The 24779-nt window shown below is 37.6% G+C and overlaps 2 protein-coding genes across 10 annotated transcripts; one reads left to right on the plus strand and one right to left on the minus strand.

Moving 5' to 3' along the window:
• Positions 1-6149: 6149 nt before the first annotated feature.
• Positions 6150-24266, plus strand: tmem14ca (transmembrane protein 14Ca). Of its 4 annotated transcripts, none has more exons than XM_023806119.2 (5): positions 6150-6227; positions 23072-23156; positions 23317-23418; positions 23527-23614; positions 24130-24266. In XM_023806119.2, the coding sequence occupies exons 2-5, from the start codon at positions 23081-23083 to the stop codon at positions 24188-24190; spliced, it is 327 nt and encodes a 108-aa protein (XP_023661887.1). In that variant the 5' UTR covers positions 6150-6227; positions 23072-23080; the 3' UTR covers positions 24191-24266. The 4 variants fall into 4 exon arrangements, with proteins under 4 accessions (XP_023661887.1, XP_023661885.1, XP_023661886.1 ...); XM_023806117.2 differs by lacking the exon at positions 6150-6227 and adding an exon at positions 22563-22773; XM_023806118.2 differs by lacking the exon at positions 6150-6227 and adding an exon at positions 22776-22893.
• Positions 6944-18856, minus strand: LOC111840824 (transcription factor AP-2-alpha). Of its 6 annotated transcripts, none has more exons than XM_023806115.2 (8): positions 18721-18856; positions 14573-14630; positions 14211-14471; positions 13151-13202; positions 11420-11651; positions 10478-10596; positions 8848-8989; positions 6944-8279 (listed from the first exon to the last, which is right to left on the minus strand). In XM_023806115.2, exons 2-8 carry the CDS (start codon positions 14606-14608, stop codon positions 7991-7993), a joined length of 1131 nt encoding a protein of 376 aa, XP_023661883.1. In that variant the 5' UTR covers positions 14609-14630; positions 18721-18856; the 3' UTR covers positions 6944-7990. The 6 variants fall into 6 exon arrangements, with proteins under 6 accessions (XP_023661883.1, XP_023661882.1, XP_023661881.1 ...); XM_023806114.2 differs by lacking the exon at positions 18721-18856 and adding an exon at positions 16991-17145; XM_023806113.2 differs by lacking the exon at positions 18721-18856 and adding an exon at positions 15207-16092.
• Positions 24267-24779: the final 513 nt, after the last annotated feature.

Below are 24779 nucleotides of genomic sequence, written 5' to 3' on the forward strand. Positions count from 1 at the left end.
TTTTTTATCATCCTCTTCAGTGTTCTAGTCTAACTAGGTATATCTTAAATATATTGTAAGAAATTAACGCTACAGTGCTGATTTAGTGCGATAATTCACGCTGGTTTAGTTGTATTTTGAGCTCGTGTAAATTAAAATGAGATTGAGGTTTTGTTCTCCCTGTTTATTTGGCGAACAGCAGCTATGTGGTTTTGTGTTTCTGTCGGAAGCTCCATCCGCGCTCTTTAAATATACCATTGATGTGCTAAAGTACCCAAGCTTACTTCAAGAGTAATGCGATTAAGAAATTACGGGATTTTTGGTTTATATAGTAAATCGCAGTTTGTGGACCCGAAATCCTTAACACCAGAAATCCATCCAAACACAATTACCGGGTCTTTGAACCTCTTTGACGCCCATTCGGATGCTCTAAAGCTTTGCCGTTATTTAGCAGGATAAAGTAAGCAAATAACCAGCAAAAATGTGATAAGAATCCCGAGCCAAAAGTTGGCGGTATGCATTCTAATAAAATTAAGGAAAAAAAAACATACAAGTGAGCTGCGGGGCCGAGCCTGGGAGTTCATTAGGGGTCCCCGTCCGCGCGCGCAGTAAGTCCTTTATCACGGGGCGGCACCGGCAGCGCCCGCAGCCATCACCGCCCGGGGCAAGGTGTCGGGACACCAGGGCCGCTCATCAAACTTCATAATAACGCCGCAGCTGCGGTGTCACCCTTTGTGATGGGACAGATAGCGGCGAGATGGAGTAGTCCTCTGCTTTGCTGTGAAATGATCATGTTTATTAATTCAGTCAGACACATGAGCGCCTCTCTTTCTTACGATTCTCTTCCCGGAGAAACATGCGATTTTGTAGCAAATGGTCCATTTTACTAGAGTCATTTTTCACCGTTGCTCCACGAAAAATAGGGCAATGAATCTACATAGCTTAGGTCAAGGGAGTGTGAATTGTAACAATCTATTACTATGTTTTCCTTTGGTTAAAATGATAAAATTAGTATTTTGCATACCAAAAATAATAAATATAGAATAAAATGCATTCATTATTAAATAAACCTTTGATTAACTCTTTTCGATAGATGCCCCCTAAAATCCCTGTTATTAAATCTAGTGCATTAATAAAGAATAATGATAATTAATTGTTGCCTAAAGGGTAAATGAACTGGTTGTTATAAATATGTTACTGTTACCCGATATTTTTTCCTGTTAATGCTTACAGGTTTCTGTGGGAATAAGTATAGAAATAAATGTTGGAAAGCAGTTTTCAGGTATCCATATTCCTCTCGTCACACTAGAGCCCACGCCGAGAGCAATTATAAAACCTGATGCCAGGGTTTGCGGCCGTAGATGTACATCAGCTTCTAATTACATTATACTCAGTCGGAAAGGATGGTACCGAAATCTACATCTTCCATCGTATACAGTATGAATCTTTTTACTGTTAACATTCACATGAGCAAGCAGAAAAGATCTGGCGCTACATGTCCAAATGATAGAAAAACAAATCCGCGACCCTGAGTCTCACTGTCCATGGCACAAATCGCTTTCGCTAATGCTTCGTCGAGGCAGGTGCGTTTATATACATTAAAATTGCTTTAAAATATTCACCCTTTGTGCCAAGCTGTATTTATCCATCTTATTATACAACACGTCGCCAAAAGCACAAATGCAATGCAGTATTGAATAGCACAACAACAACAACAACAACAATAACAACAACAACAACAATAATAATAATAATAATAATAATAATAATAACAATAACAGTGGTTGGTATATTATTGTTATCTTTCTTTTTGATGTTGTTATAGAAAATGAAAACAACACGGGTTAAACTGGAAGAATGATTAAAGTTGCCCCACCAACTTTGCGTTTAGTTACCATGAATTAACCCAGTGGAGACCTTTAAACGCCGCATGGGGTCACCATGGCTGGAGGGTTTGGCGAGTTACGACACCGCGATATCTTGAAATACCAGATTGTGCGTTTAGAAAAAGCAACGTTTAATATGCGCTGTAAGTGTAAGCCGTGCCACCGGAGGTTGGTGAAGAAGGACCCTTCGTGGTGCTGCTCACTGGAATTTAATTGCTAAATTGCTTCATGTTGTTTGTGCTCCATTGTTCTCCTCCATGAGGTTTTAACTTATGTTAAAACATATGCCATTGTATAACATATGTAATATACTAAATGTTTGTCTTATCTGGCTCATTTCCCTTTTATGAGAGATAAAGTGAAAGGAAAGCGTTGTTACATTGTTTCCATCTAAAAACAATCTATCCGGCATTTTCAATGATTATGCAAATTTCTGAAAATTGTACGACAGGTTTTATATATCGTGATATCACCCTTGCAGTTCAATGATCTAGTATATCAAGTCAAGAAACGTTAATAATTAAAATCCATGTTTTGTTTCTCTCTGAACTGCCCACTAAGAACGTCACGAGTAATATTTACATTGGTTGACAAATATTTGTATAGAAGGCATGGGAAATACCCCGTGACAGTAACGAGAAGCAGAAATACAAAGTGGCAGATCTGAGAAAGACGAGCATAAACAATGAGTAGCGTTATATATATTTAGTTTAAGAGTACGGATTAAAGGCTTACGCGTAAATTATTTTCTGAGAGAATTTCTCTAGGGTTACATAACTTGTAAAGTATAGGCAAGCTATTCTAATACAACGGCTATATTAAGAAACCCGTTTATTTTCTTAATATCGAACTTAATTTTCGTGGATGGCCAAAAAATACCCTACATTTTAAATATGCGATGTTTGGCATAATTTCATGGGTTGCGCCAATAACTAAATTATCCTGCTAATAAAAGTAGCCGTAAAAATCTGTGATAAAGTTTTCTTCAAGCCCCAAAAGATTGAACTCGTGATAATCACAAAAGGTGGCTGAACAGACTCCCTTACAACGATTTAAACGTGGGGGTTTACAGAAGCAAGTGTTTGTTGGACAAAGTCGTTTATTGGAATGTAGGAGGAACACGGATAACAGGTATCCATTCGTCCCTTTGTGTGTCTTTGACTGAGCGCCTAACTCCGGAGAAACCGATTACAAATGAAGGAAGTAATGGAAACCTCTCTAATCAAACCTCATTTCGTGTTTTATTATTCTGTACAAAATATGTACATAAATACAATTTTAAATGGCGTTGTTTGTCTAGCGTGGAGACGTTTGTTAAATGCTCACGTCATTTGCGAGGTCTAAGGTTTGATAAAAAGAGACAGCTCTCAAATTGAGCTGATTGAAATGGCGTGTGCCTGTCTGACGGGAGCCAGCGCGAGGGACAAAGCCCGTCGAAGCCATGACCACTCGAGCAATTATTCCTCCACGCTGAATTTGGATTAGTGCGATGGAAAGAAGCATATGTTTGGCCTGAGGCGGCACCCCCCCTCCCCCCCGGCTGGCTTCATAAAATGCGGAGGGAGAGAAAGACTGAATCCAGAATATAAACTATACCAAGGCAAGGAGGAACGTTATCTATATCTCGCTAACTATACATATAAGTATTTTCATGTCTTTCCATATTCTCTGTGTCATACTGCTTCGGTTGCATTTATAAAATTTGAAAAATAAAAATATTTTAAGAACCAAAATTATTTTTAGATGTCTTTGGTTAAACGTAAGTGGAGCATGAGTAAATAAACTGTCCATAAACTGAAAAGAACATTTCATTCAGGCATGGTTATCAATTTTCCATCCATATTCTGAGCACTTAACCTGGCCAGAGTCTCCAGGTGATTATTAATTTTATATTTCAAAAACTAGATATGTTTGCGCTTAAATAAGTGTATACCACTTGAAAAAAACAAACAAAATTATTGTATACATTTTAATGCTCACTGAGTAATTGAAATTATGATAGTATGCAGGTTCTTGGGGCCTTTTAGCTGAATTCCCTGTAACGTGACACATCAACTGATACTCGTCAGAGCGTTGGGAACTCCGATTGCAATTTTAATACAAAATGAACGAAAACGTCCTCTGAGTAACTAATAAATACCTTGCCAAGTTTGTGACAGAAGGCTTAATACAAATAAGGGAATAGGACTTAAATAAAGACCTTCCTTTCATTCTTTACTATTGTTACTGGACCGTTAGCAAATAAAAAACCTGAGAGGAAATAAATACTGAAGCCCTACTATGACTCTCCCAAGAGTAACCAAGAAATTATTTTGAAAGAATTATCCCCAAAGGGAGGCGACAACCTACAGTTTTAACGTAGAAACTGGCGAGAATTATTTCAACCATTGTGTATGTTAAGGTCTTACGTGTGTTTAATTTGACTCTATTCATTTTAGAATTTGTTTGTTTGTTTATTTATGTAATTTTTACTTTATAATGATGCAATTTATTTTTTGTTTATTGCAACGGTACTCCGAAATAGATTGCTTCAGCCTGGAAAATAGTAAAGGAATTAATCCTTATATGTGAGATTTTTGCATCGCTTCGAAAGACTGTACCCTCTCTTTAATTACGGAAAATCCAGTTGACTTCTTTTTGGCAGGCTACTTAATGTTTGTAATCGATGCAATGATGCCTCAGGTAATCATAAAAATAATAGCTGATGAGGTCATGGACCTTTCCCACCAGATGGGGTTCTGTTTTACCCCCTCACAGCAGTTAGGGAAGGGGGTAAACACCGCGAATGGGTTCATGTTAAAGCCCAGAACAATTAGTCACTTTGTCGCTTCATTAAAAACGTATGAAATCACGTCACATGATGCCGCCACATTTATACAGCAGAATGGATGTGCGAATTTTACATTATTTCATCTTTGTTTTAGATGATTTTATATTATGCGGCTCATAAAGATTCATTCATACTCACTGAGGCTTAATTTTGATATAAAACAAAATTTCACCAATGTAGCCTATCATAAGTAAGCTTGCATTGATCAATAACATATGCAATTAATGAAATAAAAACGAATTCATGAATGTCCTTTTCATAGTGTGAATCTAGTATTGTTTCCGTAGTTTAAACTATGTGCTCTTCTATTTGATTGCTTGAAACAACACGCTTTCTACGGGTTTTAAGATAAACACAGTCTGTAAATATCACATGCAATTATCCAGTTAACTTCAAGTTAACGTTATAATAGTGTAGGAAAACTTCGTGTCGTCTGTTACAAGTTTAAATGTCTTCAGTTTGTGAAGCCAGGGGCTGTTGGCGTAGTTTGAGAGAAAGTTCGTTTATAGAAAAAATACTGCATGTTCAAAGAAAAACAACAATTTTAAAAATACTGCAGTTACAGGCTGTTAGCTCGTGCTAATATTTTAACTAATTACTGCTGTTTACCAAAGTAGACGTCTTATCATGCAAAAAAAAATATAATCGTTTTTCACTCCTTTCTGGTTAAAATACTTTATACTGTATCAAGCACACGCTAACACTTACGCCTACAATGTTTAAACATAAAATTATAAGATGACATAAAGGAAGTTCACCCACACGCTGCAATACGCCTGCGCGGATGGGATGCGCGTGTGCGCGCCACGTCTACTGACGCATATACGAAAGTAAGGACAGGTATGTGCAAAATGCAGTAATGAGCAAATTCTGTATCACAACAGAATAAACTATATGGCTTTGGATATTGGTTTTTGCATTAAAAGGCGCTGATCTGAGAAAAAAAAACTGCAATTGATTTATCTTAAAACGAAGGTTAAGGAGCCTGGGTATTGAAAATCACAGCGGTCTAAAATGTCGGGTGTTTTGTTTTTAATTATTACTTCAGGAGCTGTTCAGCCGGTGCCTCTAGAGCTAAACTAAAATGACAATGCTGCACAATTTCTTAGGTAGATTATTTTAGGTTAGAGCAGCTAAGAAGAGGGCAAAGTCGTAGGATCTTCCAGCAAGAGATCGTTAAAACGTAACCACCATAATTAATTATTAAAGAGCATGATGTATCTTTTAGATGTATATTATGATAAATGGTGATATTCAAAGTGTATATTGTTCTGTAAAAATAATCTGGAGCATTTACACTGAATATATTTATTAAATAACATTTCCACTGACACTTCAATAACAGCAATAAACTGAAAAACAAGTAAATGTCGTTTTAATACGGTTCCCTACAAGATGCAGGCGGCATTCCTATTTATGAGTGGGCTATTGTGCGCCCCTTTAGGCTCGACCAGACAATCCGAGGGGCGGCCAAGAGAAAGACCCCGGACAGACAACGGCGCGGCTCACCTGCTACATAACTGTGACTTACAGTTAAGTCAAAGACACGTGCTTCTGTACTTGATTTATCTCTAACTGCTGTTTTTTCCACCGGACGGTGATAAACAAAATACTGTCCAATTATTAATGTTAACATTTTTGCTTAAGTTGAACAGATTTCCTAATGACGCAGCCTTCCATAATAAACCAGCACGCACAAAAAAAAGAACAGGAAATGAACCAAGCAAATGTGCGTTAAGACGCGGAGATAGTGCTTAAGCATGCATCACAAGGCAGCCAATCTCAAACTAACATACACGTGCTTCTGTTTTCTTGGCCAACTGACAATATCACGATGAAGAGACGCTTTCAAAAGCTTTAATGCAGGCCTACATTCACTGCTTGATGATTAGTGTTTTATTTTATTTTAGGACTGGTACTTTAGACTTGGGTTTAATACCTTTCTCTAGAATCCGAACAACTACTATAAAAGTGTTCAGGTAACATTTGTTCAGTGACATATCGGAAAGATCTGCATTGAAATTAAAGTTTTACTGTACTGTGTGAAGCAACGGTTCAAACTGTTTAGAGTACAGGACAGTCGTCAAGGTGACTGTGAAATCAAGTGGTGTAACTGCACCAAAGAAATAAACAAACAAGCAAATAGGTAAGCCAAATAAATAAATACATACATAAACTGCCAAGAAGATATACTCGCTGCAGCAACAAAAAATGAAACAGTTTATAAGTAAATAAAATTTGACATGAAGCGTATCAAATATTTATTTTTCTGGGCAACAAAGGACTATAATACATTAACAGGCAAGGGATCCATTGCCAGCTTAGGTCTATACAAGACACCTTAAACCTCCGATGGGTACATTGGACGTGTAGATATCAGATGGCCCCAGATCAGATTTTTAACTGATTCAAATAAAAAAAAAATCGAAAGACAATATCAATTTATTGCTTTTATGGTGCTTCAAGGGAAGAACGATAGGTGAAGAGTTCAAGTTGGCACAACACAGAGGTCTGAATAATTAAAAATACATATATAAAATAAAAAAATCCAGTTCATATTGTCGTCTGGGTCTTGCTTTGCGTCATTCAGCAAAAACTGTACGCAGTAAGAATGAACAATCGAGACAAGGAAAACTAATTAATATTAAATTTGCTTCAATGTCGCCTCGGCATGCTACAAGCGTAGTGAATGGAAGTATCCCCAAAACACCCCAACTTCTGTTTTCTAATAACCATAAAACCACATGAAAAACTAATATAATAATTAACCCACTAAAACAGGAGGCACCAGATAAATAAAAAAAGTTTCAACAGACGCACCGTATTTACAATTCCCATTAAATTACACATAAATAAATATATCCATAGCAGAACACAGATTCCCTTACATAACAGTGAATCGTGTTGGAATTCAGAGTTCAAATTGGTCGCCAGGAATTAGTGTACAGCTTAAGTCATGACATTTTATTCACAATACTGATAATATTCATCATCTTTTTCTTTGTTCACACGGCTACGACCGTAAATCGAGATGGGGGGGGGGGGGTTGCTAAATATCAGTCCGATATAGCTCATAAGAAGAAGGCATACAGAGGAAGCCCCCCAATGTGGCACAGAGCCTTCAATCCGAAACGGTCTTCTGCGCTTTTCACGCACTCTTCCTTTTCTGGTAGGAAAGTTGTCACTTCTAGTGAATCCGTAGTCGATTTGTGGTAAAACAGAAAAATCACAATATCAGAAATTGGCACGTAACTTCTTGATGAAGATATATGTTATGTATATGTTGGCGGTGAAATCACTTTCTGTGCTTCTCGTCCTTATCTCCACTTTTAGTGCCGCTGTCTGAGTGGCTGTTGGGGTTATTGTTCAGGTACATTTTGTCCATGGCCTTAATCGCTTCTGTCAAGTAGTTCTGTAACGCCGTAAGGGAGGCGCACAAGGCCGGGGTCCCGAATCCATGGGAAATGAGGCTGAAGTGTGTCAAACAGCTCTGAATCCCGGGCTCGAGAATAGGCTGCGGCCGGGAATTCCCCAAGGGCGAGCGGTCCTGGGAAAGCAGGTCTGTGAATTCCTTGCAGATTTGTCTAAAAGAAATACAACACAGTTATAAAACTAATGTCATTAACAACACACGTGCATTTAAACAGGAAATTTCTGTTTAAAATGTACTCGTCATTATGACTTGTCCTTTACTTGAATAATGTTCCTGAACGTGGCTTTTATTGAATACGGTATTATAAACAGCTCTAGTCACCTGAAAATAAAATGACGCAATATCAGCTGCTTAGTTGGACATGAATGAAAAGCAACACTATATTGGCACGAATAGCTGTATTACGTTACAGCTCCTGTCATTTGTTGGGGGTACGGCTCATATTAACCAACCGAGTGAGAAGCAACTTCGCCATGTTCATGTTAACCTGTTATGCGTATTACAGCTCGACTATCATGTTTTACGTGATGCTTGTATAAATGTCTGAAATTAGGAAGAAACAGATCATATGCTTTGCAAAAACATGCAGAATTATTCCAGTTCTTTGCAACAAGAATAAAATATAAAGGCACTAATAAAATTACCTCGGGCGAATTATGTAACAATCGATGGGGTGTTTACGGGGCACACTGAACATTAAACAACATAGTAGCACTTACTTTGTTGCCAATAGCATGTTTTTTCTTTGGACTTGTTCATTTGGGTCAGAATGCTGACGGTTTACATATTCAGCCATTGCTTTGGCTGGAAATTCAGTCTCGCACACATAACCAAAATCTCTGGCGAGATGCACTGCTTCGCCTAAAAAGGAGAGGGGGAATTGATTATGTATCGCTCTAAATGACTGACATCAAATCTTGAGCAATTAACACTTTCACTTAACACATTTTCCATGTAATTAACTCAGGAAAGCCCGCATTGCAAAATGTTAACTTAGACTGCAATAGCCTTTAATAACAGTTATACAACGGGTAGCACGATACCATACACACTTGTCAAGGTTTATGAACTATAAAGTAAAATTAAATTAAGCGAAATAATGCATAACAGTGGCGCTGGACTGACTACTGTTTATTGTAAGGTAGTCAAGCCTTTTAAAGTTTCTGTTTTATGAACATCGCCATTACGTACTCGAACTCTGAAAATTTATGGTCATTCTACTGACGTCTGACTTTTTTTATTAATCTTTCTAGATTTTTATTTTAATTTCCCTAAACAGTTGGTATTTACTGCAAGGTTTCCTGCCATAAGACCCGACTCCGGAAGAACGCATGCGCCAATTAAGGCATCAAAGCTTGAGTCCAGCAAACCCGTTCTCATAAAATGGAGCGAATCATAAACAATAGCAGCACTTCCCCTCACAAATAATTTGCTGACCTCTGTTCGACACCATTTTCTTTATCTCAAGCAAATTATATATTTGTTCGCGTTTATGCATGTAATTTGCTACATTTAAAAGAAGCACTGATACATTGTATTCGGTCTTATAATGTAACAAATAACATGCACAAGGAACCAGGTTTCCCCATCAATATTCAGATGGCACCTACGAAATATGTATCAATTCAGCATAAAATAAATGATCCATAATCATGTGCATATGAGTGTCACGGAAAGAATGAATATTTGGAAATAATGCTTTAATACGAAACTGTATAGCTAGATTATTATTATTATTATTATTATTATTATTATTATTATTATTATTATTACTATTATTATTGTTGTTGTTGTTGATGATGATGATGATGACGATGATAGTAATAAGTAGTTGTGGTTTCAGTAGTAATAGAATCATTATCTTTATTATCACCATGTAATCATTATTATATCACAAGTTAAAAATAAAGACATGCTCTGCAAAGAGATATTTGTAGTATTACCTAAGATAATCTAAGATTGTTTGGTATTTCTCTGATGTCAACGTGCACTTTCACTCCGATTAAATGCAGCAAGTTTACGACGTAAGGAAAGGTACGTGCTCCTTAGCGCACCCAGGCCTGGACTGGCAGTCTGGCATTCCGGGCATTTTATCGTCGGACCGGTGGGTATGTGGGCCGGTAAAAATGATTGTTTAACACCCCCACCCCCGGAAGGTCGGCAAAATTGTCAAATTTATCGTGGGGACCCCAAATTCCAGGGGTCGATTTTTAATCCCAGTCCAGTCCTGACCTGCACGTACGTCACTTCACATTAGATCCTCATCATAAGGGAAGCGTATCGTATTGCAGGCAGCGCCAAATAACCGGCGCAAGGGGCTGAGCTGACTGCACTAACGACAGTACTCACCCTCGACTAGTGACGTCAACAACGTAACATTTGCCGCCTTGCGTCTGCCTGCTGGTAGGTTTAATCCAATCTTATCCAACTTTTCTCGTAAAGACCTTCCGCCGTTTTTGGATTTGGCTCTGCGAAAAAAAATAATAAGAATGATAAGATTTTGAATTGTACATTACATGGAAATATGTCTATGTTAGATACATGAAATGTTTGTGACAGCAAGCACATGAATGACAGCAAGCGCCTGAACTTCCAAATGAAAAAATAAATCATTTTTTTTTACTTCTCCCTATTTGCAAATCAAATGAAATTCAACATTTATAACATGGTTTTGATTATATATTTCTTTATCTTTATTATAACTAAACGAATGTTTACGACTGGGCCTTTCATCTGAAAACAACACGCAATACATATGTGGTTAAAGGTTTGGTCACTCCGGATACAGACAGAATTTTACACTTAACGTCAAATGTAAAGTTCATTGCTGAATCTGATAAACTACTGCTAAATATTGTCATACCTGAATGATTTAAAAGGAGAACATAAATAAAATTTAAAGCATTGCGCATATATGAAGAGGGCTATTTTTCCAAAACTTGTAACACAGATATTATAACCTGATTTATTTATGTATTATTCATTCATTTCAGTGATTATTTACAATAATTTGAATGATTCTAAGTATTGGTGACCATATTTTTAAATGACTTTGAATATATTTAGTATTTCTACCCCAATTGTATTAGCCTGAGAAGCAACCGTCGCCTCTGGAAAACGGGCCGTGTCGTCACGAGTGGCGCGGCTCTTAATAGAATCGATGGCCGTGAGGGATACAAGCTGATTTCAAACCGACATAGAATGGGACATGTGTGGCTATAGTATACTATACAGTTAGCTGGAATATGCAGAGTATGAATAATAACATTAAAACAGCAAGGTCTTCCTCACCTCCTGAGCACACCACCCAGCAAAGAGGCGTTCAGGCACTCCGGCGGAGACAGGCGTCTCTGCACTTCTGCCACCGTGACTTTGTATTTCGATGTTGAGCTGAGAAGCGACAGGCGACCCGGAACAGAACAGAATACTTCGTTCGGATTCACCACTCCGCCGAAAAGACCGTCCTTATTTATAGGTATCGAAGACACGGCATTGCTGTTGTTCTTGGATAAAGAAACAGGACCTAAAACAAAAGAGTACTTCACATACACTGGAAATCGCTTTCATTTGCGCAATGTAAATACAAGCTAAAGGCACACGAAGTGTGTACCACGTGTGCCCCCTCACTCAAAGGGTGATTTAATTGTTTTATATGATAGGTCATATTAATATGACACTCATTCTACAAAAAGGAAAATACACATCACAGTAGTATTTTTCGATTTAAACGAAGTTGGACGTACTTAGTGGGACTATATTATATTAAATAGTACAGTCTATATATACTATATATGCTACACATTTATAAAATATATGTCTATAAAATATCACACATTTTATGATAATATATCTGCAAAGCATTGCTCTCTGTCACAGTGGTATGCTACTTTCCTATATAAAAATGCTATATTAATAAAAACAAGTGTAAATTAAGCAAGAATCCAATACATAATGTGTAAAGTGCATAATTTATGTATATTATGATTTTTGTTCAAATGTGCATAGAAATGTGCAGACTTATTAATCCGATTCATAAATCCAGCATATCAACCCCAGGCCCCAGCCATGCAGAAAGTTCACACCGAACCAACGTTCACTCCATAAATCCGCGCTTATACGTAAAATAAACAAAACCACTTTGTTTAAAGCGCGCAGGTGTAGGTCAAAACGGGATCTTTATACGCATTATGCTCCTCTACGTGAGGGTTCCGTCTGCGTATCCAAAGACAAAGAGACTAACACTTCGGGATAGATCACTCGTGACATTAATGGCTCAGGGGAGGGGGCAGAGACAATAGGAGTTAAACGAACTCTTGAGATTACTAATATAAAAGCCAATTATCACGTTGATCTGGAAATTGTATTTCTGAAGATTTATCATCTCTCATCTGACCATATAAAAGGTTCGGCAGAAATATTGTTTGATACAGCGTGATGTTAAGAATCATTCCAAATTAAAAGAAAATGAAACGACCGTTATATAATTTTTATACCATTTAATACGCACAGAATACTCCCAAGCTGTAACCGAAAATGTGGGTAAAATATTGAAGATAGAGGTGATACGATGCACTGACAACCATTACAACAACAACCCCGATAACAAAAGGCCTAATAATAATAATAATAATAATAATAATAATAGGCTTCAGAATAATAGTAGTAACTTCATGTGGATACATGACAGTTGTGCTGATTCTAATAATTAGATTCTAATAATCAGTTCTAAATTATTGTAAATATTTTTTCCCGTTGCAATTGTCCAAGACAGAACGAGTTACAGTCCCAGGTCGTCTCTGAGTTCTTTCACGTGTAAAGAGATAAATACGGGACACCGACAGATATACTTTGATGTACTTTGAGGTTTAAAGTGAACGTTAACTTTTGAATATATCAGCCTCTTGCAGCCACACTAAACCATGTTTTCTCCGGATTAACAACGGGTTGTCGCGTGCTACGCCAGCTTTCTGAACTGCTTGCAGATCGCTGAGACACGCCTGGCCTTTCCAGGAAACTGCTTACCTTTCTTAATTACAGTCTGGTCTGGGATGTGTAATCCTTGATCTTCGACATGCTGCAGTAAAATACAAAACATTTATATCTTCTCAGTATGTAAGCTAAGTAATTTAGTTGTAGTGTCTGGTGTAAATAAGTTGTTTTACAAGGACAAAGAATTTCCGTTTTTCTCCCTGAGATTTCAATTAATAATAATTCAGAATCGCTCCTTGACTTCCCTTTCAAGTCTAAGGCCTATGTCCACGCTTAAGCTGCTAATTACTGTACTATATACAACAATGCATTACACGATCCGATATAACTAGATACAACTTATCATGTTTACATTTTACCAATCGTATTTAACATTCACCACTTTTAAGTTGCTGGGGGAACAATTATTTTCTATTTTCCCAGCGCAATAAGAGATAAATGTAAATCCAGCTCTGCATTTAATTTATGCTTCCGCTAATTGTTCGCTGATTCCTGGCGGATCGCACTCTCCGGCTTCATTACTGCCGAAGCCTCTGCGCTCACATTTGAGTTCGCCCGACGCTCCATTCAGCGAAACACAATTAAAGTGATGGGGGTGGCATTTAAAAATTACGTCTGAAAATGACAGGGGAGCCTGAACATGCCATCCATGAAATAATCACAAACTGGACATAGTCTAACATCACAGGCCTGATTTTAATGGCTTGGTTTTTCCCACTCGCTCTCTATGTATCTTTAGTACGTTTATATATTTTTAAATGTACATCATTGAGAATTTACAGCAGTTAACTATCTGTTATTATTTTGAATTACTAATATAATAATAATAACAACAATAATTATTACTAGTATTATTATCAATAATAACAATATTGTCACTAACAATACAGACAAAATCGAAGTACCAATAAAACAACCTTTGAAATTCTACCTCCTTAGAACTGCTTGTTATGCACATGGTTGCGAGCAAACTGGTGTAAATAACTGGTGCTTTTTGCTAACTGTTCGTTTACCAAATTAGTTCAATAATAATAATAATAATAAGAAGAAGATTACGGTTACATGTAGGCTAAATAAAATATATACTTGTTACCTGTACATCATCTAAAGAATGAGGTATTCCATGGATAGGGATAGAATCTGTGAGTCCAGAGTCAATTCCGTGACCCGACGGCAGTAGCACTTCTCTCCGGTAGTCCCTACACAGCTGATGGGGTAAGCTGCGATGCTGATGCAGCAAACTGCTCTCCTGGCTCTGCCTTTGTCCCGGCCAGCCCGGGTGCTGCGGCTGCGGCTGAGCGTGAAGAGGGTTCAAGGAGTAGGGGTCGTTGACGTGCGAGTAAGGGTCCTGAGACTGGGGATAGATGGGCTGGTAAGGTGGAGGAAAGTAGGGAGGCTGGAAGTCGGAGTTCGGAGTGTGGGAGAGCGGTGGGGCGCTTGCATACGGAGACTGACCCACGCTCCCCAGCTGAGGTAACCTGGCTGTCCCATTGCTGGTGCCGTCGTGACGATCCTACAAAAAAAAACTCAGTCAATAAATCCCCCTCCCAAACGAGAGCCACCTTTCCTTAAATTCTTTAATAAACACTCATTAAACCAGCACGTAAAGTACGATCACGGCAAGCACAGCACTTTCTCACTGGCTGTTTCTTTGGAAGGTATACATTAGCACACATTTATGTTTAATTAACGTTTAATTAAGTAATGTTCATTTTCTGTTATAAAGTTAAGGTATAATAGCAACACTAAGCTACATGTAGACGATAAGAGATGACGTGTTTAAAAACTAATTTAATTCCTGCTATAGTGACATCATTATAAATATTTTGTTTCCAAATTCTAAATGAACAAATACGAAACATGCAACCCCATGCAACTATGATCACAAAACATCTGCAGATTAAATGCTTTTTCCTCTATCTTTATTTAAAATATTTTATATTAAATCGTTCATTCTTCAAATTTGTTAACAATGCGAGGTGATGTTAATAATAGTAATAATAATAATAATAATAATAATATTTTTTAAAACGAAGGTAACCTTTCGAAATGCAATGTTGCAATGTTGAACTCATTTAGTGAAACTCACCATTGCGGAAAAACTGTGCACTAACATCTGCGAAGCTGTTCGGTTATTTCAAGCAGAAAGCTTTTACAAAAACGCTGATAAAACAACGAAAATAAATAAGACCAAACAAAATAACCCAAAACGCCGCTACTGCAAAATCAGAACGTCAGCGTTAAAACGTGCACTGTCGGGGCGCGGTAATCCATCAGAATTTGGTTAAATTCCTTTTGCCCTTCATTTGATTTTTAAAATTCAGTATTTTGTCTTGCGGATTATTATACGAACTTTCTTATATCCTTCTTCTTCTGGTTCTGTCACTGAGCTGTTGCCTCGCTTGAGCTCATATTAGCAGCGGTCTGCTTCTCCGCTTAGTTTCCTAATACAATATATTCATGACTATTAATATTACACGAATACTTAATAAGAGAAGAATAGTTGGAAATCGAGCGTGAAGCGAGGAAGCAACTCAAGGCAGAGACTGTACTAAATGACGTCCATTGAATGAAGAATCAGTGTATCTAATCAGAGATGGAGAGGAAAAGGGAGTGAGGGAGTGAGGGAGAGAGGGAGACAAAAAGGAACATTCTCCAGCGTCTGGCGAATCAGAGAGAAGGGGGAACATTTTAAAAGGTTTGAGGCCATGCAAAAGTGAAAGAAAGGTAAAATGAGGGGAGAACAAGGGCAAGAGCAGTGAAAGAACCAACGAACATCTAGATTTTGTTCGGAAACCCAATAAATTTTCCCGGTACCTCGATTGACATATTTTATCGTTTATAGACACCGATTGTCTATGAACTCAGTCCTTTTCAGGTTCTGTCGTTCTTTCCAACAAATTTAACCTCGTATATCCAAATTTGAAGGATGGAGAATGATTTAGCTCGGACCTATTCAGAAGTTTGTCATACAAATGGACAGACAGTGTATGCATATCCAGTCTACTCTCGCGATCATTCGTAATGCTTCAAAATGCTTTTAAGCCAACCGTGAAAAGTACTTATTTCTACATGAAAGTGTATATATGAATAACCTTAAAATATGCATTATTATGAAGAATATGCAAATGGTCTGAAATCAAGTATACGGAAAGAATCCAATATAAATATATATGCATGTTATTATTATTATTGCTATTACTATCTTTTCGGTTTTACGGGCGTGTCTAACTGCAAACGCGAACTCAAACCCGTTTAACTGGCTGTACAGCTCCTGCTGCAACTCCCAAATATAACTCTAAACCTTAAGTATCTTTATGGTGCAGTATTACAAGAACAAGAATAGATCGAGCTAACACGCAATATGCCTGCTAATTACGGTGAAACAATTACACAGATTTTTGTTTGTTTTAAAGCAAATTTGATCAGTGCACAGTTTCAAGTCCTTTCTGTCATTCGTCGCATCTGTCGTTCGTCGCAAATTTTAGAGTAATAATAAGTATATATCCTTTAATGATAATAGATATTATTATTGTTAGAAGGAAAAATTAAGCGATACACGTAATGCAAATAATTTATTTTAGATTTTTTTGAAAAACCAATAAGATATTTCAGTACTTTACGTTTACATGTATTTGGTCTACAGTTTGTTCATTTTGCTTTTAAAGAAACAAATGACTCTAGGAAACTTGTTACTTTTACCTGATATTGCTAATACTTTTAATCTTGTTATATATTAATCATTAAAATATTGTTTTTATATCTGCTTGTACAATACAGGCTTTTCCACTGCGGACATTTAAATGGAAGGATAAAAATAAGACAATTTGAAGGTTTATTTTTATAATTTAGTAGAAAAAAACTGTTTCTTACCTCACAATCTTCGTATTTAATATTATCTGTTAATTTCCAAAGCATTTTCATGGGCTGTTGTGAGTATTGTTCCTCTTTTATGTAGTAAATTCTGCCTTAGCTGAAACTATTTTGTTGGGTTGGCTGTCCGCGCTCTCAGATCTCCCTCTAATGGTGGAAGTGAAAGCTCCCGCTCAGTCGTGTATTAACACACTCGGTCCTTCATTAGCATATCAAGAGCTGTTTGATTTCCATCTTTCCAACACCAATATGCACAGGTTAGAAGAGCGGGGATTTCTCTGGATTATGCGTCCGATCGCAGAAGCATGTTTGGTCTATACCATCTTACATACGGACGTAATGAAGTCCGGAATGAATTTTAAAACGCAACAGTCCCAAGACTCAAATAGGAACGCAAAAAAATGAATGAATGAATTAATGCATTACACCCGCGCACACAAACACACACATAAATAAACTTAATGAAATATTTAAGTATATCGCAGATTTTACTGACGAACGCGACATATGTATACCTGTACAGTAAAAGCACACAATGAATTGATTAAAAAGTAATTTAAAAAAAGGAATGTATTTTTCCAAATAAAACAATAACCTCAATACATGTATTGACTTTTTGAATTATATTTCTTTGTTATTTATCCCCGTACTTGCCGTTGACTTGAAACTGAACTGTTGTTTTAGTCCTGTTGAGAACCAATCTTACTATTGTCATGCAAAATCGAATGGTTCTCATGCTTATATTAGGTCGATTGACAACATGTATGTTACATTTCAGAAATGTTAATTAACACAACAACATACTCGTTCAATTTGAATGACAAGCGGCATTGCTGCGGTTCAGCACAATTCGACGGCGACAGAGAGCAGACATGCCGACCGAAACAGGCCGCCAACTCCCATCGATATTACCATTTTTGGCGGGGTGACTTCAAATTCTGTTGTCATTAATGAGAGAGTCTCAGGAAAAAAAGTGGGAATTATCTGCGCTGAAAAAGTTACAACATCTAGATCTGTGACTTTTTTAAGACTGAAACCTAAAAAATATGCTGAACAAATCAGCGTTGGGTTATACATTCCTTGCATGAATTGGCCTATGTAAGACATTTAGAACCGAATCCTAACTTTTCAGTTGTTTTCAAAACTTACCCAAGAATGTTTTTTTCCTCAAATAATTTAACTCGTCAAAATACAACATATAGTATTCGTTATTTTCCCGTTGTTTTTTAACATTTGGCGTACTCTGTTGCTTTAATCTGTGGATACCAAAAGTCTATAATTTTGTATTTTTGCCTTTCATTTTAAATACGATGGTTCAAATGCAATGGTTCTATCTGCGAAAAATGATAAACAAAACTGTACCTAATACAGATTATATAAATGATGTCCTATTTATTTTTATGTTAATTTAATGATTTTCACATACAACAAAACAGGACTTGCATTCCTTCGCCGTTACAATCGCTATGAACGTGTAAATTTGGATACTATATTAATTTCGCAATTGATTCATTCCTTGCCTAATAGCCTAAAGAATACTTTTTAGGCATCTAATCAGACCTGGCCTACATCACTTCCGGGGGTAAAATGCATTTTAAAAATTGACAACATTTCGAAATGTTTTAGATTAGTTAAACTGCCGAAGAAATTGTAGTTAAAACTGGGCCTTTACAATACCATACAATAATAGCAATTAAATATGTCATAAATTAAACTGCATTTGGGCCTACCTGCCAATCCCCCATTTTGGCCATTATTGACATTATCCTGTCTTCTTTCTCTGTATGGCGGAACACTCTCCGCCTTATCTCATTGAACCACTGATCTCAAAGCCAATTTCTGCTTTACCTGAAAAGGATAATCACACCTGGTCCTAAAAACAGTATGCCACCTGGTGGCGCATGCGCACTACACGAGACTGGAAACTGCGAAGATACTGAAATTAATAAACGCGCCATTTAAGTCGTTGAACTGTCTTGATTTTGACGCTGTAAAAAACATTCATAATGTTTTTTTTAATTGCCGGCAACAGGCCAATAAACTAACAAGCAAGCTAACAAAAGCATAAATAAATGGCGCTAGTTTGAGAAGTACGTAATGTAAATTGTAACAGCTTTATGTATTGCTTATTTGCATCATGTGTATGTGTTTTTGTTTTTATAATACTCCGTGAAGGGTACTTTTTAAAAAAAAGTTTTGCTGCTTGAGTGTAGTGACATTATTAAGATTAAAATCATAAGTAATTCGTATGATTGTAATAACTCTTTTATCTGCATTGTATCTGGATAACCACGATTACGGAACTTGAATTACAAATTGTTCAGTACCGGATTCGGCTACAGCCGTGCATAATATCTATTTTAAGTCGAGTATTATACTTGTACATATACGTGAAGTATAGCCTACATATATCCGATGGTCTTTCTTTATCTTTGTGATTTTACTGTGCAAAACAAAACGGCGACTGTTGCGCCTGTTAGTAATACGTCGGATTTGAGTTGAAGTTAATTGCGATTATTTAGGCCTAGTTTAAAACAGACATTTCACTGAACATGGTAACGTCATGTATATGACGAAAATCTGCTTTAAGTATACTGAAATATTCCTCCAAAAATGTATGATGAAATTATTTTAGAATATGTATTCAGCAGTAGTACAATACTAAAATGAACTCTTGTGGTTGGGGAAAACTTTGAAAACATACATAATCGCTTGGCTTGGCGCGCACAGGTAATAAAAAATACTAAATAGGCTACTATTACTTCAGAGTTCGTTACTCCACGGTCCCAAACGGGGAGCGAGGCTGTGCGAAGTCGCGTGCTTAGTATAATCTATAAAGAACATATCTCTGATCGCTGTCTCTAAATGTACATAATTACTGCGCTATATATTTAATACATATTTGATTAACATTTTGTGTAAAAATTCAGTTAATGTGTTTTAACTGTTTTGCGTCTCTACAGATATTCTAGATATGTTTAAAATATTTACTGTCTTTAGTATTTTATAGCCAAAACAGGAATTCATACGCTCTCTTATTTAAAATAAAATAATCTGGCATCTTGATTTCATAATGATAATTTTCACTGTTTTCAAGGTGTAATCTGTGACTATAACAGTACCGCTTAAAAAACAGAATGTGGAATTCTGTTCAGCTAGAGTATAACCGCAATGTAATATACAGAACTTTACGCAAAGCCCGACAAACATCTTATCATCATCCATCTGTCAACCAACCGCGTATCCAGGACAGGGTCACGGGGGCTGTACAATATCTTAGGAAGTATTGGACATAAGACGTTGGAATCTCAAAACCGAGAGGTGTGGGGCCACGGTGATCCCTCTTATTATCGGATAAAAACAAATATGCAAGTCGGTTCATTAAATGCATCGCGTTATGTTTTATTTTTTCGTCCGTGAAGGTATATTACAGTACTACATACACGAAGAGAACACTATGCAATGATTCACAATTAGAGCACATTAACTAAAAATGCACTGAAATCTTGAGTCTGTTTATAAGTGGACGTGCAACAAGACAAATGTTCCGTTAAATGTAGGCTTACTTATCAGTAGCACAGACACAAGAAAAAAATGCGTTTAGTATTTTATGGAGTATACTGTGTTATTAGCATGTCAGTCGCCTGAAGTTCGTTATAGTCTAAATTACAGGATAACTTACAGTAAGATCATTTAAAAATGCATTGCTCTTTGTGTGAGTGCGTTGTCGTTGTTACAGGACATTAAATGGCATAACATAGCATTAACAGAATGTGAACGTGACCGTAGTTTCATACAACAAAGTCACTCGACATGTAAGGGACATTTTTGTCCAGTTGCGCATCGAACACTAGGAACAGAAATACATAAATGCATGAAGTACATGCACTGGTCTGTAATATTACAGTGATGCGATAGATACATTGAAGTTAAATTAATACTCCTGGCGAAGTAATTTTGTGCATGTTAAAGCTTGCATACTTGTACCTAGAAAAGATTAGAGTATGTGTGTGGGGGGGAGCGACTGTATATGTCTCCAAAATGTAATAAAAACCTGCTATTTTGATGTTGTAGGGGAAAACTCGTGTTTATATAATCTGTGACTGCAATAAAAAATACTAAATAAATGCCAAACGTCCTGCATTTTGTTTTGTTACTTATGGTTAAGGATAGGGCTCGGTAGGGCTTAAGGTTGTTATTGTTGAGATTAAGGATTTGCCCATATAAATGAAGGGACGGTGCCCACAGACATATGAATTCAAACGTGTGTGTGTGTGTGTGTGTGTGTGTGTGTTAGAGACTGAGAGAGAAAGAGAGGAGGCGATAGCAGTCATAGGCCTATTCCATTCTTGTAACTAATAGAAACTGCACTGTTGCTGTGGTAATCTTTTAGAGTTAGTATTTTGAATTTTGGAGATATCACTAGTAAAATCTGGAATATGAGCGGCACTTGGCTAAGCAGAGTATATGTAATATGGAACAAAACATGTAAAGACACGAAAAGGAAGCTCAGATATTGCGCACAGGAACGGTGCAGGCAATGAAAAAGTTATGACTGTTAGCACGGACGGTAATCCAAACACTTTCATCTTATTTTCACTTAGTCTGGGGTATACACACCGGATACCAAGATACCGCTCCTCTAGTGAGATTTATTGCTCACATTTCATGCACTTTCGGTAACCACTTATCCTATTCAGGATCGCGGGAGCCCAGAGGCTATAGGAAATCAGAATACCCGGAGGAAAGGCCACGATAATACATGCAAATTGGGCCAGGGTGGAGACTCGAACCCTGATCCCAGACGTCTGAGGCAACAGTACTAACTACTGGGCTAGCGTGCTGCAGCTGTTCAAATTCACTTTAAGAAAATACCGGAACCCTAGGGCGTTTCAAATAGGAACGCGAGCGAAAAATCCAACAGGTGTCTACAGATATACTGTACTAATGCACGAAATATATGTTGTCCGACTCGTTTTACATTCATTCTCTGTGAAGCGCAGAGAACTCATACTTGGTCGTCTGGTGCCATCTAGTGGCAGCCCGGCATTATTATTCGAAAGAGAAGTGTATTTATGGCCTTTTAAAAAATTCATTCTCGTTTGAATAATACGTATATCATCTATCTATCTATCTATCTATCTATCTATCTATCTATCTATCTATCTATCTATCTATATGTGCTACATCCACTTTTAGTAAATTTACACTCTTGTGTCACCTATTTGGAATATTATGCTGCATGCGAATGTTAACAGGATAAATTTTATGTCCAAAGGTGAGTCTAGAAATATCCATAAAAATCCACAAAGCTTTATATGCCATTGGCTAAATGCATGTTTATTAACTCTGATGGAAATTTAGAGTTTGTTGCCAGTTTCAAGACTGATATCTGGACTTTGGCCAGTCAAATCACCCAAAGAGAGTGAATCACCTTTTGTTAGCCTGACGGCATTTAAAAGTAACTTCTAACTTCAAAATGTGGTCCCGTTTACGCCTCAGCGTCCGTGGAAACTGATTCGCGGCGTGTCACGTGTTCAGCAGTCCTCTCGTTGGTTGGACGACCAAAACAAATCCGGTATTTTTTTCAATAACCCTGGGTGATGTTAGAAGTTAAGTTGTTTCCACCCACCGTAATGTAGCAGGAGTCAGACCTCCTTGTACACATGAATCAGCATTTGTTGTGCGTTAATCTAGGGGAAGCACATGTGGGTCATACTGTGTCACTCCGTGATCTTTTAAACTGACCGTCTGACCGTTTCACTGAGGAGCGACGGAAATCGGTGAGATGGAATCTTTTTGTCAACGAATTACTTAACCAGTAATTCAATCAATCATAAGCATTTTTTAATTTTGATTTCTAATTTTTGTTAGAAAAATATTTTCGGCGCGATTTTCATAGCGTATGTTAACGTGCCTCCGTGCTTTATTACCATCCTCCCCGACAGCCGATCCTATAAATGGAATCTTTAACGATAATGTCTGTGTACTTAAGTGATTTTACTTGGATACTAGTTAACTAACATTCACTTTGTTCTGTAGACCTGTACAATTAAACACGCAGAGTGTATCTCTTTTTAGATCTTCAAGATGTCCACAGACTGGGCTGGGTATGGTTACGCTGCCCTTGTTGCTTCTGGGGGAGTATTTGGTTATGTCAAAGCAGGTACGTCACATAATTTTTTTTTTAACATATTTGTGCTGTTTGGCTGGGTGCATCCCGCTTTGGAGATTAGGAAAAATGAGGAAAGCTCTTCTAGCTTGGGGCTGCAGTAATCGCTCGGTGTCTCTGTGGTTCTTCAATGCGATGTTGCCCCCCCCCCCAGGTAGCGTGCCCTCCCTGGCTGCAGGTCTTCTCTTTGGCAGCTTGGCTGGCGTTGGTGCCTACCAGATGTCTTGTGACCCAGGCAATATCTGGCTGTCCCTAGGTGGGTGGACTTGTGCTTGGGAAGCCTCACTTTCAGGGAAGTTCTATTAATTGCTTGTTATTGTCGTGAATAATTAGCATAATCACCTCCAACTTCTTTCTTTAACAGCCACCTCAGGAACCCTGTCTGGAATCATGGGAACGCGTTTTCTAAAGTCCAGGAAGTTCATGCCTGCTGGACTCATAGCAGGAGTGAGGTAACAATCATCTGTACTGGCAGCACGTCGTGAGCTTGCTCTGTCTTCTCCGCTATGTTCACGAAGAGCCGTACTGATGCGTGCTGTACCGCTGCAACTACAGTGACACTTTGCCCAAATTCATGTAGTCAACAGTATCCTCTAAAAATGTGATACACTTTCTAGAGTAATTTACAAGTAAATGTAGATTTCACCTATCCCGTCTTGATTTATGTGAAACGCACAGATGTATGTACAGGTCAGCGCCAGCTTGGGGGATCATAGGTCAGGGTCAGCCAGTATGCAGCACCCTAAGAGTAACTGGGGGTTTTCTGGCCTTGGGATTTTAACCAACAACCTTATCAGAGTCCAAACCCACTGAGTGACAGACTGGCTTCCAAACATGGTTACACCGTGGTAAAATACAAGTTCACAAAGAGTATCTGAAGACAGTATTTTGCAGTGTGCTGATGTTATGTAGTATAGCTGTGTAAAGTTCCTGTAGCTAATGTTGTGATGCCCTTTTCCTTATGCAGTCTCCTGATGGTTGGAAGGCTTGGGGTGGCTCTGTTGCAGAACCGTGACGGGAGCCAGTGAAGCTGTGTTTGCAGATCAGGATCTCCACCATTACTTTTGTAAAAAAAAAAAAAATGAATAAAATAATTTAAAAACAGTTTTGAAATTTTGTGAATATAACTTGAATTATGCATATGACATTGGGTAGTTTCATGTCAAAGTTAAACAGACAGTTTTGTTCTCTGGGTCATATTTCACTTACATTTTCCTATAAACATAACATGCAAACATTATTCTAAAAGCTATAAAACCCAAGTAAGGCCCCCAGGAAAAGGCTAGAGATTCACTAGTCAACCAGTTTTTTCTCTTCTTGCACTGTTGTCTGCTAAGCTAGATAGCTCTTGTTTATCTGCCTCTGCTGTGTTGAAAAAGGTGTGGTGCTGGTCTCTCCTTAGCCAGGGAAGCTCTGTCCACACCTAAACAGGGCCGTGGTTTCCGATAACGAATGATCTTAGTGAATAACGAACAGGATAAAAGATGTAGGTAAATAATGAGTGAGTGTTTCCCAAAACCGTTAGTCATCCGAAATTTAACAAACGATCTTAAAGTGTCGTACTTTGGCTTCTCCCCAGTCACACCATCAAGAAAAGCACAGGCTGTCGGTAATGGG

Source organism: Paramormyrops kingsleyae, chromosome 1, assembly GCF_048594095.1.
Source record: "Paramormyrops kingsleyae isolate MSU_618 chromosome 1, PKINGS_0.4, whole genome shotgun sequence".
NCBI lineage: Eukaryota > Metazoa > Chordata > Actinopteri > Osteoglossiformes > Mormyridae > Paramormyrops > Paramormyrops kingsleyae.

Bases quoted from the DNA above. Each gene is read 5' to 3' on its own strand.
- tmem14ca (XM_023806116.2), top strand. From the start codon at position 22,896: ATGTTAACGTGCCTCCGTGCTTTATTACCATCCTCCCCGACAGCCGAT. The intron at 23,419-23,526 runs GTGGGTGGACTT...TTTCTTTAACAG, and splicing joins CAATATCTGGCTGTCCCTAG to CCACCTCAGGAACCCTGTCT. The intron at 23,615-24,129 runs GTAACAATCATC...TTCCTTATGCAG, and splicing joins GGACTCATAGCAGGAGTGAG to TCTCCTGATGGTTGGAAGGC.
- LOC111840824 (XM_023806109.2), bottom strand. From the start codon at position 17,041: ATGAAAATGCTTTGGAAATTAACAGATAATATTAAATACGAAGATTGT. The intron at 14,631-16,990 runs GTAAGAAACAGT...TTTTTTTTGTAG, and splicing joins TTAAATACGAAGATTGTGAG to GATCGTCACGACGGCACCAG. The intron at 11,652-13,150 runs GTAAGCAGTTTC...CTTTTGTTTTAG, and splicing joins CCAGACTGTAATTAAGAAAG to GTCCTGTTTCTTTATCCAAG.